Source organism: Geotrypetes seraphini, chromosome 6 (genome assembly GCF_902459505.1).
Source record: "Geotrypetes seraphini chromosome 6, aGeoSer1.1, whole genome shotgun sequence".
Taxonomy (NCBI): Eukaryota; Metazoa; Chordata; class Amphibia; order Gymnophiona; family Dermophiidae; genus Geotrypetes; species Geotrypetes seraphini.
The window spans coordinates 226,329,033-226,346,174 of record NC_047089.1 but is presented as its reverse complement, the minus strand read 5'-3'; the positions used below and the strand labels follow the sequence as shown (position 1 = coordinate 226,346,174).

The 17,142-nt window shown below is 42.3% G+C and overlaps 1 protein-coding gene across 2 annotated transcripts in view; it reads left to right on the top strand.

Annotated features, from left to right (window-relative positions):
* Nucleotides 1-6,904, top strand: part of AKAP17A (A-kinase anchoring protein 17A) — a 42,522-nt gene extending 35,618 nt beyond the window's left edge. For both annotated transcript variants that reach the window (XM_033949592.1, XM_033949593.1), the window contains one exon: nucleotides 2,533-6,904. In XM_033949592.1, coding sequence (XP_033805483.1) covers nucleotides 2,533-3,426 — 894 coding nt within the window. In that variant the 3' untranslated portion in view covers nucleotides 3,427-6,904. The remainder of the gene's footprint in view (nucleotides 1-2,532) is intronic.
* Nucleotides 6,905-17,142: the final 10,238 nt, after the last annotated feature.

The window sequence follows — 17,142 nt, the reverse complement described above, 5'->3', positions numbered from 1 at the left end:
AAAATTGGCTTGGTTTTCTCATTAGGCATCTGCCCAAGATCAGGTTTCCATCACATGTCTGATTCCTCTAATTTTGGCTTATCTTCTCTGCCTATCTGATTCAGGTCTCAAGACAAATTCAGTCTAGTATCATTTATCTGCGGTTAATGTCTTATCATGAACAGGTGAATAGAAAACCAATCTCACAACATCCTCTGGTGGCATACTTCATGAGAGACCTCAACAATCTCCACCCTCCCAATTGAGACCCAATGCTAACATAGAATCTCAACATAGTACTATAGTAGATCACCTTATGGACATACCCTTTGAACCAATGGGTACTGCCTCTCACAAGTACCTAACATTGAAGACAGGTTTTTCTTGCAGCCATCATGCAATTCTGGAGGCCACATTTCCGTAAGGATATGCTGAGACTGGAATTGGTCCAGAGAATGGCCACCCGGATGATCTCGGGACTCAAGGATCTCCCGTACGAGGAACAGCTGGATAAGTTGCAGCTGTACTCACTCGAGGAACGCAGAGAGAGGGGTGACATGATCGAGACATTCAAGTATCTCACGGGCCGCATCGAGGTGGAAGAAGATATCTTCTTTTTCAAGGGTCCCGCGGCAACAAGGGGGCATCTGTGGAAAATCAGGGGCGGGAAACTGCACGGGGACACCAGGAAATTCTTTTTCACTGAAAGGGTAGTTGATCGCTGGAATAGTCTTCCACTTCAGGTTATTGAGGCCAGCAGCGTACCTGATTTTAAGGCCAAATGGGATAGACATGTGGGATCTATTCACAGAGAGGGGTAGGGGAGGGTCATTGGGGTGAGCAGACTAGATGGGCCGTGGCCCTTATCTGCAGTCTGTTTCTATGTTTCTATGTCTGCAAGACATGTCGGTGAACTCCAGTACATATTACCCATGCACGTAGTTCTTCCCAAACCATGTCCAGTTTTGCACTCACCCAAAGTTCCTTCCTAAGGTAGTTATAGACTTCCAGCTTAACCAGACTAAAGTTCTATCATCCTTATTTCCTCCTCCACATAACTCGCTGGGTAAGCAACACCTTCATTTCTTGGACTGGAGAAGAGAACTCTTATTTATTTATTTTTTTTACCTTAGAGCAACAGCAGACTGCATTATACCAATAAACTTTTTGTCACCCTCAGCCAGGCCAATCCAGGTCATTCAGCCTCTAAAAAGGGCCATCTCCATTTGGATTTCCCACTGCATCGAATTCTGCTAAACTAAAGCAGATCAACCATACTCTTGCAGAATAGGAGCACACAGCTTATGTGTGACAGCACCTTAAGTAACAGGCTATTCTGTTCCAATTCAAGATATCTGCAAAGCAGCAACCTAGTCCTCTGTACACACTTTACTAAACATTACTATTTAGACCAGAGTTCAGCACAGGTCATTTGCTTTGGACAGTCTGTCCTACACAACCTGTTTGCTCCATAGTTCCTACCATCACCCTTATCCAGCTTCTGTCCCCCTGATACTTGCCTACAAATATGCCTGTATGTCCCTGGAGAAAGCGAAGTTGCTTACCTGTAACGGGAGTTCTCTGTAGACAGCAGGGACATGCAGCCACACTTACCCTCTCTCTGTCCCCTCTAAGACCTAAATTATAATTTCTAAATTATAAATATAGTTTTCAGTTAGAGACAAAATTAACAGGGTGAGGGGAAGAGCCACAGTAGACAACTGTCCATGCACATGCCCAGTAAGCCAAAAGCTTCCTGCAGCTAGGGAAGAGCACCGGCACACAGGCTCAGCCTGAGGACTTCACGAACAAGTATGGCTGCATTCCCCTGCTGTCTACAGAGAACCCCCATTACTTTGCTTTCTCCCAAAGTTATAAGGAATTAGCCTATTGCATCATTTTATATAGAACTAGTTCATGGATGATGGGGTTAACTTGCATAGTCACAGTATCCCTCCCTGAAAGAGCTCATTTGTGACTATAGGATGTTGGGTGATTGAGGGACTCAGAATGGTGTGGTCAAATCTGTCTCTGTGCTGTAATCCAGTAGTGTTCAGGGCCATTACCTTTTAGTCTCCTTAATCAGCTGAGCTTTCACACTAATCCTAACAACTGTGCAAGAGATGTATTATATGCAAATGCTGTGCACATATTCATTTTGAAAGTTTTCCAAAGCCTGAACATGATGATGGGGAGGAGAAGCATCGAGAAAAGGCCATTTCTCCAGATTTTCTCACAAGTTTGAGGTTATTCTCTTAAAATGGACATGGCATCTACAGCTATCCATTGAATCTGTCTAAGGCTACCAGGTATTAGAGCAGCAGTTCTATAGCCCTAGAGCAAAATTAATCAGCTGACTTTCTCCAGTTTTTAAACTACAGCAATTGTACAAGACTAAAATAAAAATTGCAGTTAAAATACATAATTCTTCCAAAATAAGAGAGGGCCTGGCTATTCTTTACTGGTTAATGCTAGTAGAGAAATATTTCAGAGATACAAATGTACTCTACAGATATGTTCCTCACTCTATGTTCTCTTTTGCATGTGTTTTAGGTGGCAAAGCTGATGGAACTGGAGCAGCAAGAAGCCGAAAGACTTCGCCTTGAACAGCTGGAAGCGAGGAGAAAACAGCAAGAAGCTGAACTCCGACGTGTGGAGGAAGAGAAGCAACGGGCTCTAGAACTTCAGCGGAAAGAGAAAGAGCTAAGGGAAAAATTGCTCAACAATCTGTTGAATAAAAACTCTGGTATCCTTCCCCAGATCAAAGAGAGAAAACAGTCAGACTGTGGTCCCTCGAAATCTGAGGCGAATGTAACACAAACTCTTTCATCCAGCTGTGTGTCGTCTACGTCTGCGCAGGCCTTTATGGGTCTCATAACTCAGGTCTCTGAGAAAAATGGGATATCTAATCCGGATGTGAATTCAGATTCCAAAGGTTTAAACGGTGTCCCTCAACAGGAAGCTTGTGTCAAAGAAGTGAAGAAACTGAATTGTAATAACAGTAAAAGCTGTCCTGGAGAAAAGCATTCAGCTGTGCTTGCCTGCATTCCTGCTAATAGTCAACACCCTGGGAGTATGTCTACCAGTGACCAGAATGCAAGTGGAAAAGAAATCTGCTCTGAGCTGGTCAAGTATGATAAAGCTGCCGCTAAGAAAGAAAGCCACGCTTGGAAAGACTGCGGTGGAGATGGTGCTAAACATAAAAAGGTTAAAAGGAAACACAAGAGAGACCTGAGCGCTGAGGCGGATGGCCAAAGCAAGGCCAAAAAACACCACAAGAAACACTCCAGCACGTGTCACAGCTCTCGCCAGAAGTGCACAGTTCCGGACCGGCACCATCATAAGAGGGCATTCGGCAGTGAGAGCAAGAAAGAGAAAAGTCATGCACGCAAGAAGAGTCGCCGGAGGAGATCTTTAAGTAAGGAAAGAAGCTCTTGGAGCAGGTAATGAAGGACTAGGCTGGAAGGGAAATTTTAGAGGAACGTCTCATCAGAAAGACTTATCGGAACATGAGTTGCTGGGTACTGACAACCAGGAGACAACTCGCTGTCTTTCAGATACTGTGAATGTGAAATCTTTTGTCATGTTTCTTCTTACTTTCCTGTACTTTCTAAATAATGCACACATAAATTTTAGACAACTTTCAGCAGAGTTGGTCACATTATCAACTAGGTTTTCATGTCTTTTAGTTTGCAATTTTGGATTCAAGTCTTGGCTTCCTGTGGAAAATCCAGCCTTGGATAATCTCAGAAGTTATGCAGATAGTGCATTGTCGTCCCGTTCCCCCTCCCCCTCTCCCCCCCCCCCCCCCCCCCCCCGTTTCCTTGTTCACTGTAAGCTTTGCTGGAGTCATCCAACATCATTGCTGCCAGTAGGGGAAGTGGTGCTTCAATATTGTTTCCAATCACTGTGAATAGACGGGCCTTCTGGAGTCTTGCATAGTGTGCCTATTCTTTGCTATTGAACATATGACATGGAACAGCACCCCCCACTGGCAGGAATGTAGGCAGAGGATTCTTGTAAAGCTTAGAGGAAACTTTGCTCCCTCCCCTCTATCTTAAAGGTACACTACATTATACAGATATACCTAAACATTTTTAAAAGATAAATAAAATAGCCCTGATCAAAATAAGAAATACTTCCTACTAGGGATAAGCACTGACCAACCAAAAGCTCAGCACTGACTATAACTGAATATAGAAGCTATCATATACAGTTCTTTGTAAAGGCTTCATAGCCTTGTACATTTTTTCATATTCTGCTGTCTGAAAAAATTACAGTTCAAAATGAATTAAAGCAGAAGCTTATTTCACTGATCTACACAACATATGCCACCGTTTTAATTACAGTCAATTATAGAAATTCAAACAGAATAAAAAACAAAAAAAATCTTGATTGCATACGAGAGTGGCTTCAAAAGTTTGGTAAAAAGCAAGTTAAACAACTTAGTCTCCATTGAGGGCTATACATTTAGGGCCTCTTTTACGAAGCCGTTTAGCGCGGGCCGCTGTGGTAACGGCCCCGAAGCCCATAGAGATTTATAGGGTTTCGGGGCTGTTGCCGCGCGGAAACCGCTAGCTTTGTAAAAGAGGGGGTTAGTCTAGAGAGTTTCCAGTTTTTTCGTATCATAGGAAAAACTGCTTATTTTGTCCATTCTTTTTGGCGGTCTAGCTCAGGCTCTTTAACTGACCCAGTTCTGGGTTTTGATTGAGTCACTTGTACTGAGCTACCTCCATTGTTGCTTTGCTGCAAAGCAGCCCTTTGATATAATGATGCCACGACCATGCATTATTGTAGGGACAGGTTTATCAGGTCAATTTGCTGTGTTTTTGTTTATAGATGAACAAGAGCAGATAAGAAAGAGAGATCCAAATGCAATCAGTTTTAGAGATTTAAAAAATGCAATAAATATAAATAGGTCAAATATTTCTTGAAAATAATTCAGATCAGCTCATAAAATACATGCACACACAAACACATGACGTGGATAATAAAAACCATTTACAATTCATGTCTCTAATGTCCATACATGAATCAGATGCCTGGTATGTTTTGGTTCACAGCCTACACATCAGGATAATTGTGATAAAGTTGATGCCTAATGGGAACAGCCAATGAATTAGCTGAACTACACTGGGTGGATGGGATTTGTATACAGGGTCTGACCTGTTTGCCATAATAATAATCCATATTTTTGTTTAATTCACAGGGGGCTACCACCTTATTACCCAGTACAGCTTTGCCTTTACAAGGACAAATATCCAATCCCACAAAAAATATACTTTATAAACCAGTATTTTAAAGCAGCCAAGTAAAGAGCAGGGTCAATTGATTTCATCCAGAAGAGCTAATAAGTTGGTACCTCCCCTGTGTTGTATTAAATAAATTTGGAGTCAGATCTTTTAAACTGGGCTTAAACAAAAGATGCTGGAAGTGTCGGTTGCCTTGAATGATCTGCCTTAACTCAAAAACTGTAGGAATACTGTATAAGATTGAGGCAAGAATTTTGAGACCTATGTGACAACTGACTATTTACAGCCTATAATCCTGACTCATTTGTGCTAGCCGCAGCATGCTGCTCTGTTCCTCTCTTTTGAAAGTTAAAAGGATAGTGAGTGATTGAGCCCCAGCCTCTTAGAGCCTTAAACTTGGAGGCATTCTGATGATATGTACCTAGTCTCAGTCTGTTGGGTAAACTCTCATATTGATGTCTGGTAAGAGCCTAAATAATATTCTGCCCTACTGCTACATAGCTTCTTGCCAGCATTGTTATCAGGAACCATGAAGGAATCTATAATTCTCTTTATCCTAGAATACAAAAAGTAAGGAAACAATTCACAAGTTTGCCTACAGCAATATGTTCCTTGGTTTATCACCACTTGTTCGCCTAATAAATTGAATACAATTTGAAGAAATTTCTCTGGCTGTTTACCATAGAAACACAGTTCCTTTGCATCTTGCATAGCTCTCTTAGGCCAGAAAATAAGAAACTATGGAGCATGTTTTACAGTTAATAGATGAATTGATACATGAATTAACAACATCATGTTAACACTTTCTGCTTACATTTACATTTCAAGTGTCGACTAAATGCTCTACAGGGCAGTCTGGTGAAGCGCTAGAGACAGTCACACCTGCTTCTAACAGTTCCTCAAACATTTCTAGATTTAAATGAGAGGTTCTAAGATGATCTCATCATCTTTACATCCGTGGCATCTTTAACAGTACTTATAACCATGAGGTAGTTGTCCAGCAGAGAACTGGCAGTACCTTCAACCTCTAGTTGCGATTAATTAGCTGAAATATCAAATCTTAGGAGTGAACCTGCCTCTTGGATAATGCGGTAGGGGAAGTAGTAATTATGGTGTGGTGTAAATTGAGCTTGTACCGCACCTAAGTTTACTGCAGGAGTGACTAACCTGCAGTATCTCAGTACTATGGGTTAGTCACTCCTGCGTTACATTAGTGCAAACCTGATTTCCCTTTTCCAACAAAGATCTCACCTTCCAATTGGTCCCACCTGGGCCTACCTTTAGCAATCCCTAGGAGTTCAAGACAGGAGTGATCCCCAGTCACTCTTGCCCCTGCCAGTGCTGAGTTCAAAATGACACAGATAACCCTCGGGGATAGTTTTGTGGTGCTTCTGCCAAGGGTCTAGCTGCGATATAAGGACAAATTAGCCCTTTATATATGTTATCTTAGTCTAACATACATTAAGGGACAAATAACATGCATTATGGGAGTCATTAAGGTATGTTATAGCCCTAATTGTAAAAAAAAATGTCACATTTAGAAATAAAAAACACTCGAGCAACACCCTTACCCCCTCCCTCTCCCATATACATCACATTTAGAAGAAATAAAAAAACAAAAAAACACTCTAGCAACACCCTTACCTCCTCCCTCTCCCATATACATCACAATTTCCTAATAAGGCAATTTCTTAGTAGAGAGCAAATGAAGATGATAAAAGAAAATCGGCCAGCTCCCCAGACTTTGGGGTCAGGAAGGATCTAAATGATCATAATTAATGAAAGAAACTTTGGGCCATTATTATTAAATGTTACAGTACATTAAGTGCCTTTGCACCAATGGGAAGAGTTAGTGCTGACAAAGTGGTAAATATTCAGCCAGGGGCAGTGAGTGTTTTTCCTGACCGTTGCCCACATTATTCCTGGATATTCGGTGCTGGGCCATATCTGGGATTCGGCATTGAATTTCTACTCGTAGTTTATGAAGAGCTGGTTAACACATGCCCGGTTAAGTCGATATTCAGAACTTAATATTAATGGTTACTTTGGCTGGTTAAGCACCCCAAAAAACTGGTTTTCACATAGACACTGACCGCTAATTTTCAGCATGATAACAGGTTAAACGCAACTTGAAATTAGCGGATAGCCCTGATTTAACTGGCCAGCAACCACTTCTAGCGGGTTAAATCCATTTTAAATATCAGCCAGTAATATTTTTAACATGTGCTAATGTTTAGTAAACTTAGGTCTTTGTCTTTTAGCTTAAAACCATCAACTATGAACCCAGCTTGTGTAGCTGCAGAAAGTGCACAACCTTCGGGCCTTGCAGGACAGTGATGTCCGTTTGTTTGTTTATTTTTTATTGTATTAAAACATTTTGATAAAATTAAAAAATATACCACAATTCCAAAAATGGTCAAAGTGGTGTACAACTAGTGCCCTCCCCAAATGCAGATTTTGCAACCCCCCTTGGGAAGCTCTGCTTAAAACAAACTAGAATGACGGACTGAAGTTACAGTTTTCCACAGAAGTACGTAGAAATTGTATATCTTATTTTCTGTTGTGAACCACTTTGTTGTTCTGACTAGTATAAAGGGCGGAAAAAAAGAGTTCTGATTAAATAATGGCAACATCTTCCCTTGACCCTACCTTCTAATACAGGGGTTCTCAACTCGGTTCTGGGGATGCACCAAACTAGTCAAGTTTTCAGGATACCCACAATGAATATGCTGAAATACATTTGCAAGCATATTCATTGTGGATATCTTGAAATACATACTGGCTTGGTATCTCTTATGGAATGGGTGGAGAGTAGAGAATGACATGGGGACAAATTATTCCCCGTCTCCTCAGGAACTCAATTTCCCCGTCCCGTCCTCGTGAGTTATTTTGCTGGCCTTGTCCCTGTCCCATTGCTGTAAGCTCTGTCTTAACCGCACAAGCCTCAAACACTTACGATTTTAAAGTGTTTGAGGCTTGTGCAGATGAGGACGGAGCTTGCAGGCATGGGGCAGGGACAGGAAAAGAACTTGCGGGGACGGGACGGAAAATGAGTTCCTGTGGGGACAGGGAAAAATTTGTCCCCTTGTCATTCTCTAGTGGAGAGCTTCTAATACATTGATAACAACTATACCCTCTAGGATGGGGGTTCTCAATCCAGTCGTCAGAACATGTCTAGCCAAACAGGTTTTCAGGATACCCCTAATGAATATGCATGAGAGAGGATTGTATGGAATGGCAATAGGAAATTTATCCTGAACATATTTCATTGTGGGTATTCTGAATCCCTGACTGGCTTGAGAACCCTTGTACTAGTATAGACTTGGCAAGAGATAAGTTGGTCTCCCTCATCAAGATTCTCTCCCTTTTCAAATGGTCAGATTTTCTAAGGTCCCCCAGCTGGAATATGATAGCCAATGATACATTTCCAAATACAATCATTGACTTCACTTTACAAATCTTTCCTTTTGCCAGTTTTCTTCAAAGAGTCATTGCTCTTTGCTGGCATCCTTTTTGTGATTCCATTACCATCAGGAAATCTTAAAACACAGTAAAAACACAGTATCCTTTTTGCTATCATCATGGAGTGGTCTCAAAATTCACTGTATGTTACCAGGATCTCCAAGAGGAAGACAAATCCCCATTCATTTAAGGCAGACGGACCTTTGTTTTATTAATTATTTTTTGAATATTTCTCTGTTTTTATGTTGAAAGAGATCAGTGCAACAAACTCCAAATTTATTATATTTTTAGAATATGGAATGTGGAAAATGTACAAAAGTGTGAAGGCTTTTGAAAAGCATTATATTTTCATGTACTCCCAGTATGAGCAATGTTTATACTCTATAGGGTAATTCTTGTGCTATTTGTAATCCTGGCTCTATGGTTGTACACTAAAGGGTCCTTTCACTAAGCTGCGGTAAGTGCTTGGACGTCTTGCAATAAGTTCCTAATCTGCGTATGCAAACTGCTAAAACTAATATTTATCTTTTCACAGAGGTGGTATGCTGGGGGTGGAGAGTGGATGTTTCTGCTCTACATCAGCATATGTATATTATTGCATGCTGATTAGCGCAGAAGTAGTGGGTTAGTCGATACCGCCTACAAAATAGGTGTCAGTCATCGCTCACACAATTATTATTACTATAATCTTTTTAATGGCAATACTCGTACATGGCCATTAATAGGGAAAGTGAAAAACCAACCAATTTCAAGCTGTAGGTACAAATGGCCTCAGTGTGCAGGGAAAACCCATGTAAGGTCACTTTCTACAGCAGCTTAGTAAAATGAACCTTAAGGCAGTAATAATTGCACTGATGAATAAATAGTACATTGCATATGTTTCCCTCTGTGGATGCAACTTTTCAAACCAAAAATGTGCATTCTTTCACTTTGAAAACTACCCTGAGGATTATATGTATGCACATTGATACCTGCTTTTTGGTATAGACACATTTCAACTTCCAGGTCTCGATACTGTTCAACTTTCAATGACTAAACAAAGAGTGTTTCATACCTGGATCTTCACTTTGGAACTCTTTGCCTGAAGAACTTCATAATGCTTCTTTGTACCTTAGTTTTCGTAAACTGTTGAGCTTAGTTAAAAATATTGTTGGCATAACCAAGATGTTCTTTGGCTTTTTATTATGATGGCATGGTTCGTTTATTGCATTTTGTACTAACAACAGTTGTAAAGCGCTTTGACACCAAGATGTAAACATGGTATTTAAAAATCAATAAATCCAATCCAATTTTTTTTATAGTGTGCCCCAACAGCAACCCAGAATCGTCTCTGCTCAGTCCATGTAAATTTATCTGTATACAGGCAGTATGTACATAAGTTTACATACATGCCTAGAGGACAATTTTGTAACAGCTACTTCTGCGTGTAAATTGTTTCTATCTTCAGAAATTTTCTTTTAAAACTCCTTCCAGGCCCTCGCACTTAGATGCCATTAATTGACAGGTGCCTGCCTGCACTAGGTGTAGTTTATAAGTAGTGCCTAACTGCAATGGGTTTGTACATGTGAGCATGGATGGGACACGTGTGTACCTTGAACTTATAAATGTAGGTTGTAGAATATTGTAAACTACACACATCACTTGATAGACAAGGCGCCTCAGCTTATGCCTGCTGCTGAAATAGCGTAAAAGGGATGGATATAGATCAGAGATCTCAGGGCCACAATCCAGTCAGGTGCATTGAAAGCAGTGCATGCACATAGATCTCATGCATATTCATTGGAGAAATCCTGAAAACCCAACTAGGTTGCGGCCCTCAAGGAGGGACTTTGAGATCCCTGCTATAGATGGATGCACCGATACTGACCTTTGTATTAGTATTTTATAACTGAATCCTGGTGCCAAGATACCATTGTGAAATTGGCACTAAGCGCATGGTATTGGGGCACCTAAATAGCCAAATTATATATATATTTTTTAATGTGACTGGCAATTCTAACAGTGTGCTAGAAAACTTAGCTAAGTTGTGAAACCCAAGCACAGAGGAAAGCACCCATATGACTTTGTCACCTAAGGACATTTAAAATGCTTGCACTTTTTCTTTGTCACTGTGATGGCACATACCAAAATCATAAAAATGATATGGTGCCCTGATTTATGAACGGCATACAAATTACCCTGTAGGAAAGTAAAGGTGCATATCTGATTTCTTCTCTGTTCAGTTAAACTTACCCAGTACTGAGGAGTTACTTGGTCCCCTTATTTGTGTGAATTATGCTTTGCAAGTTTGGGGATGGAGCTACCTCGCTTGCTTTTTTTTCCCCCTCGCTCTCATTTCAGTCCAGTGTATCTGCAGCATTTTAAAAGCTTTATTTTGCATTGGGTTCACCCTGTTTTCAAGCTGGATTTCCCATGCATCTTGAAAAAGGTTCTGCAGGCATCTCCTCAGAACTGCTCATTTCCTCTTTCCTTCTGGCCTAACGCAGCTCTCAATAATTTTGTATAGTACCCGAACTCCTGCCTTGCTCTCAGTCTCGTAAGAATTGGGTGACGGGACAAAAGCGCGCGAGACATCAGCGCGCCGACATTGCAATGCAGACAATTCAGCGCAAGACACCAGTGCGCCGACAAAAAACTTACTTTTAAAGAGCTCCGACGGGGGGGGGGGGTGTGAATTCATAGTCTTCGTGCTGCCGTTGGGGGGAGGTGTGGGGCGGTGCAACCCCCCACATTATAGAGAAAACAACTTTTTCCCAAAAACTCGGGAAAAAGTTGTTTACTCTATAATGGAGGGTTCCAACCCTCCCCCCCAACGGCAGCGCGAAGACTATGAAGTAAACTGGGGGGGGGGTTCACCACTCACACCCCACGTCGGAGCTCTTTAAAAGTAAGTTTTTTGCCAGCAAGCTGGTGTCTTGCGCCAAATTGTCGGCGCACTGATGTCTCGCGTGCGAATAACTATGAACCAAGAATTGTGGCAAAGCATAACTCAAACATTGAGTCACACAGGGCCTGATTCTGTAAACGGCACAGTAAAGGGTCCTTTTACTAAGGCGCACTAGCCGAATTAGCGCGCGCTAAATGCTAACATGTCCATTATATCCTCTGGACGCGTTGGTGTTTAGCGTGCGCTAAAATAGCGAGTTCGCCTTTGTAACAGGACCCCTAAGTTAGGTGGCAGTAGGTATCTACTGCCACCTAACTTGATTTAATTGGCTTTAATCGATGCGGTAATTGACCATGCTGTTAAAAAAAAAAAACCCACAACAATAAAAAAAAAAAACAACTATTTAAAGTAAGTGTCAACTTGTGTCTACAGCAAAGGCACCTGGCAGTGCCTAAGGTCAAAGTTGGCATGGTTAGGGGCGAAGATGACCGATTTCTCAAAAGAACTTCGGTGTCTGCAATGTAGGCCAGTAAAACCCTGGCCTACGTGACCAGATCCTAAGTTTTGTGGTAGGCGCTGATAGCCACGATTCTTTAACCCTTTAATTGGCAGATGGTGAAAAGTTGTAGGAGAGAATTTTTTGGGTGCGGCAGAGCAACAGTGCCAAAGTAACAGGCATTTGGAGATGCAGATCCCCCCCCCCTAAGAAAACACGTTGCTTCTGAGCAACAAGGCCAAATAAAGGGTTAAATGGTGCCGAAGGGGCTCATTTTCAAAGCACTTAGATTTACGAAGTTCTATTGTAACCTGTGGCACTTCGTAAGTCTAAGGGCTCCTTTTACTAAGGCGCGCCAGCGTTTTTAGCGCACGCAGCAGATTAGCGCATGCTAACCCCGCGCTACGTGGCTAGAACTAACGCCAGCTCAATGCTGGCGTTAGCGTCTAGCGTGCGGGGCATTGTTGCACGCGCTGTTCCGTGCGTTAAAGCCCTAACGCAGCTTAGTAAAAGGAGCCCTAAGTGCTTTGAAAATATACCTCTGTGTGATTGTGGCCGGTGCATTTTATGTAGGCGGCTACTGATTTTAGGCACTGTTTAAAGCAGTGGTTCCCAACCCTGTCCTGGAGGACCACCAGGCCAATCGCGTTTTCAGGATAGCCTTACTGAATATGCATGGAGCAGATTTGCATGCCTGCCACTTCCATTATATGCAAATCTCTCTCATGCATATTCATTAGGGCTAGCCTGAAAACCCGATTGGCCTGGTGGTCCTCCAGGACAGGGTTGGGAACCACTGGTTTAAAGAATCCAGCTCACGATGTCTTTCTGAGGTACCGCCAGTAACTTATCTACTTTCTTTGTGATGGGTAAGGTATTCTGTATAGGCCTCTCTACCCCTTGTGCTCTCCAGGTGTCTTTTCCATCAGGGTCCCTCGAGGATTTCTTGGCCCAAGTTCACAAGTAGGGAATGATTTGACCTGGTGTAGAGAGGAGGACGGAAGTGAGTGAGAAAAAGGCATGAATGCTTTTTTCACTAGCTGTGATATTTAAAGATATTTGAAGAGTATTTTTCCATACTAATTCTGAAGTGATTGGTGATTAGTCAGCCATAAGCTTAGTGGCTTGTCACTTTAATTTGTTTGCGTTTTTGATTAAGCACATGGTCACATCGCTTTAGTTTTAAGGGTGTGAGTAGTTTTACTCTATACAATATAGGTGATTGAGACAAGTTAAAAACAAATGTGGAAGTGAAGTTCCTTGGTTTGCAGATGCAAAAAAAAAAAAAAAAATATATATATATATATAAATAATTTGTGCAGTTTTTATATGTTAGCATTACAATACTACATTTTATTTATCTCACTGGACACCTAGGGAAAGCAAAAAAATATCAAGTGCAGAGTGGTTTAGTTACATGCAAATCAAAAGGTAACTCGCTCAGCATAGGATAGAAAAAATACTTATTGCCTCTCCCTTGTCTACAAGCAAGAAATCAGGAGCATACGCAAGTGTGTTGCAGAAATCAGTGGGCTTCTGATCTTTTTTTTTTTCATTTCTTTGGTGATGACTGTAAGCGAGCAAGGTAACATTTTATGTAATGAGAAAAATGACAGCCAGTAAATGAAGAATAATGGAACCATATACAGTGGTGCCTCGGTTTATGAATGCACCGGTTTGCGAGTGTTTTGCAAGATGAGCAAAACATTTGCAAAATTGGCACCTTGGAAACCGAGCGCACCTTGATTTGCGAGCGCCCCCCCCCCGCGAACCGGCACCCTCCCCCCCTGCGATCCGGCACCCCCCCCCCTCGCCGCAACCTGAAGTCCCCCAGAGCCCTCTTCTTACTTAAATGTAGCACCGGCATGTCGGCCTCCTCTTCAGTGCTGGCCTTAAGCATGAGCGCATGCTCAAGGCCTGCGAGTTTATGTTCTCTCTGAGTGGAGAATAACTTTTTTTTTTTTTTTAACCCTATTTTATTTTTTTAAAAAAAACATCTATAGACCACTTTTATAGACATACTAAATTCACCATTTCCCCACACTTAGCAGATGCTTAATTTTACACTGCCATTCCTAGTTACAGGCTTTTTGTGGCGTGTGCTGGGGGTAACAAGTGCTCTGCACATCAGGCTGGGCAAGTGTAAAAATGCAAATCTACTTAAGAAAGCAATGGGACATTAAAATTAAATGTATAATTCTGTGGGATCCCTTTTGGGGGGAGGGATGGAATGGGCTCAGGTATTAATTGCCAAGCAGCTCTTATTAACTAAGGGCTCCTTTTACTAAGGTGTGCTAATGGATTTAGAGCATGCTAACATAGGAATAAAATGGTTCTCCTTAGCCTTTAGCTCACGCTAAAGCCTTTAGCACATCTTTGAGGGCACCAATTACTAATCTCTTTAACAGTCCTTTTCCTGAGCTACTGGCTTAGGGCTAGATTCACTGACCTTGACTTCCGGGGCTAATTCACAACAGCCCAATATTGTAATGAGGGCGTTCAGAGGAACGCCCCCCCTCTGCCCGCACAGATCACTAGTGTGCGATCCTGATGCATACGCAGACCATCTGCTTTCCCTGCAGATGGTCTGCGCATGCGTTTTGTATCCGTGTTTTTTTTTTTTTTTAAATTTTGATGGGGTGGGGGTTTTTTTTCTCAGGCTCCGACTCTCCTGCTCAAGCCGGCCCTTGAAACCCTGCCTCCCTTCTCAAACACAGCACTGGCAGAGCTGACATTTTACTTTTGTAGCCCAGCGAGCCCGTGGTTTTAATCCGCGGGTTAAAACCACGGGCTCACAGTGCGGGGAAGGGCAGGAGAGATTTGGGGTGGCAGTCAGGAGAGATCCAGGGACGAGCAGGACGTCGATTCAGAGCAGAGCAGGCAGGAGAGATCCGGGGAAGAGCATCGGGGCAGCAGGCAGGAGAGATCCGAGAACGAGCAGGGCAGAGATTCAGGAGAGAGCAGGCAGGAGAGATCCGGGGAAGAGCATCGGGGCGGCAGGCAGGAGAGATTTGGGGCAGCAGAAAGCAGGGCTTCAATGGAACTGGAGAGTCAGAAAGATGTTTTCGACTGGTCCCCATCAGTTGCTTCTTGGGGTTGATCTGCCAGCCCAGTCGGTTTCAAAAATTTCTTTGGTGAATCGTGTTCCATGCGTTTCCCCTCATTTGCATGCATGGATTGGAAGTGGATCGCAGGAGAGGTTAGTGAATCGGGCCGGAGGGAAATCTGGTCGCAAAGGGGTTGCAAACTGATCGGTACACGATTGGTTTGCTTAGTGAATCTAGCCCAAAATCATACCATAATGATGCAAATGGAACAATTTCTGTTTTTTCTTTAAAAAGTTTAATTTTAGCACAGATGCTCAGTTGATCTGATTTTTTTTTTTTTAATTATTTTTTTACTCGACCATACAAGGGCATTTAATCAAACAATGCAGCAGTTTTCTGTTTCTGCGTTTGAATTTTCTGCATGCAGTGGTGTTTGACTGAGCATATGCTTTGTGCATTTGCCGAAGCTGCAGTTGCTAGAACTGAAGCTGTCATTGATTTTTACTAGAAATAGAGTTGTCAGGCAACTTGAGAGAAGATTGTGCCCAGTCAGAATTAAAATGGTTTTGTTAAATCAGTGCTTTGACGTGGTTACTATTCTAAGTCTCCTTGGTGAACAGCATCAGAAAGGAACATGATTTGTGTGTTGTTCTTGTAAAAAATGTGTTGATCTCTCTTTCTTTCTGCAAGTGCTGCAATGTTGCATTTAATGCTTCCAAGGATGCAAGAAGGCACAAACAAGTAATCTGCAAGCTGTTTTTTTTTTTTTATTTCTTACGAATGTATATTTTAAGAGGCAAAAGGTTGTATATTTAATAGTATACATCTGTGAAACTGATGTTCATTTAAAGGATGAAATTGTATAGTTTGACATGCTTTCGCTTTTTCTTGAAGAAAGCGTCCAGTGAAGAATAAGCACTTCTTTGATTTTCTTTGATCTTTTTGCTTCTGTAGTGAGGCTCAGAGAAACGGAGAAAACTATTGTTACCGCATTTAAAATGTTCATTGGTCAGTTTTGCATTGTCATTGTTTGAAATAAAAATTTATGTTTAAAATAACTTCAAATGAATGCAATAATTTATTGTGCTACTTGTCACAGGAGGGTTGGGCAAGGGGCAGGCATCTGCTAGCAGTGATTAGATCCCAGGAGCTATTCTTTACCTGTTTGATACTATTTGTGAGCCTGGGCAGTTGTGAAAGGTTACATAGCGTGAATGGAAAACGTAGAGTGATTCTATCAAATGAAAAAGCACAAAGGGCCTCAATGAACAGGCACAGTCTTTATTGAACCAACACAAGCCATGTTTCAGCATACAGCGCCTGCATCAGGGTTTATCCAAGCTCCTAGAGCAACATGAATAAAAGCGGAGGTACATAAACAAAAGGAGGGAAGGGGTAGAATATATAAAAGGGGGAAAAAAGAAACAGATTCTCCAATTGTCCTTAAGTGCCTGGGCCAATCGGGGCCTTAGGCCCCTGCACGGTGCAACCCATGATGCACAGGGAAAGGGAAGGCCCGCCATTCAGTGGAGACGAGCCTGATGACCGGAAGGAGTAAGCATCCCTAAGTTCCCTCGTCTCGAGGGTGGGGAGGTTTCTGGCAGGAGAGAATGATCATCCCTCCAGCTGGGGGATGTCTCAGGGGCTGGGGGTGTTTTCTGATGTCTTGGGAGTGGAGGGTTCCGGCAGGAGGGACTTGGCATCCCTCCTAGTAATAGTCTTTGTGGGGGGAGGGGGGCACGGGTTCTCTGCCGCGGTCATTAATCTGATCGTAGCATGGAGATTCCCTTGCTATGATTGGAACAGCGGCCGCATCTTATCTGAAATGTAGACCAGCATTTTTCTGGCCTACATTTCAGGTGCCTAGGGAGACACCTAGGGCTGCCTAAGCTCCCTTAAGATCACTTCTGCATGAAACTACGCCCACACCTAGCCTTAGGCGAGCGTAGACAGTCCTACATGCCTTCCTAGGCTTGCAAAAATGCCTACAATGTAGGCAACCTGTAGAAAGATTTATGG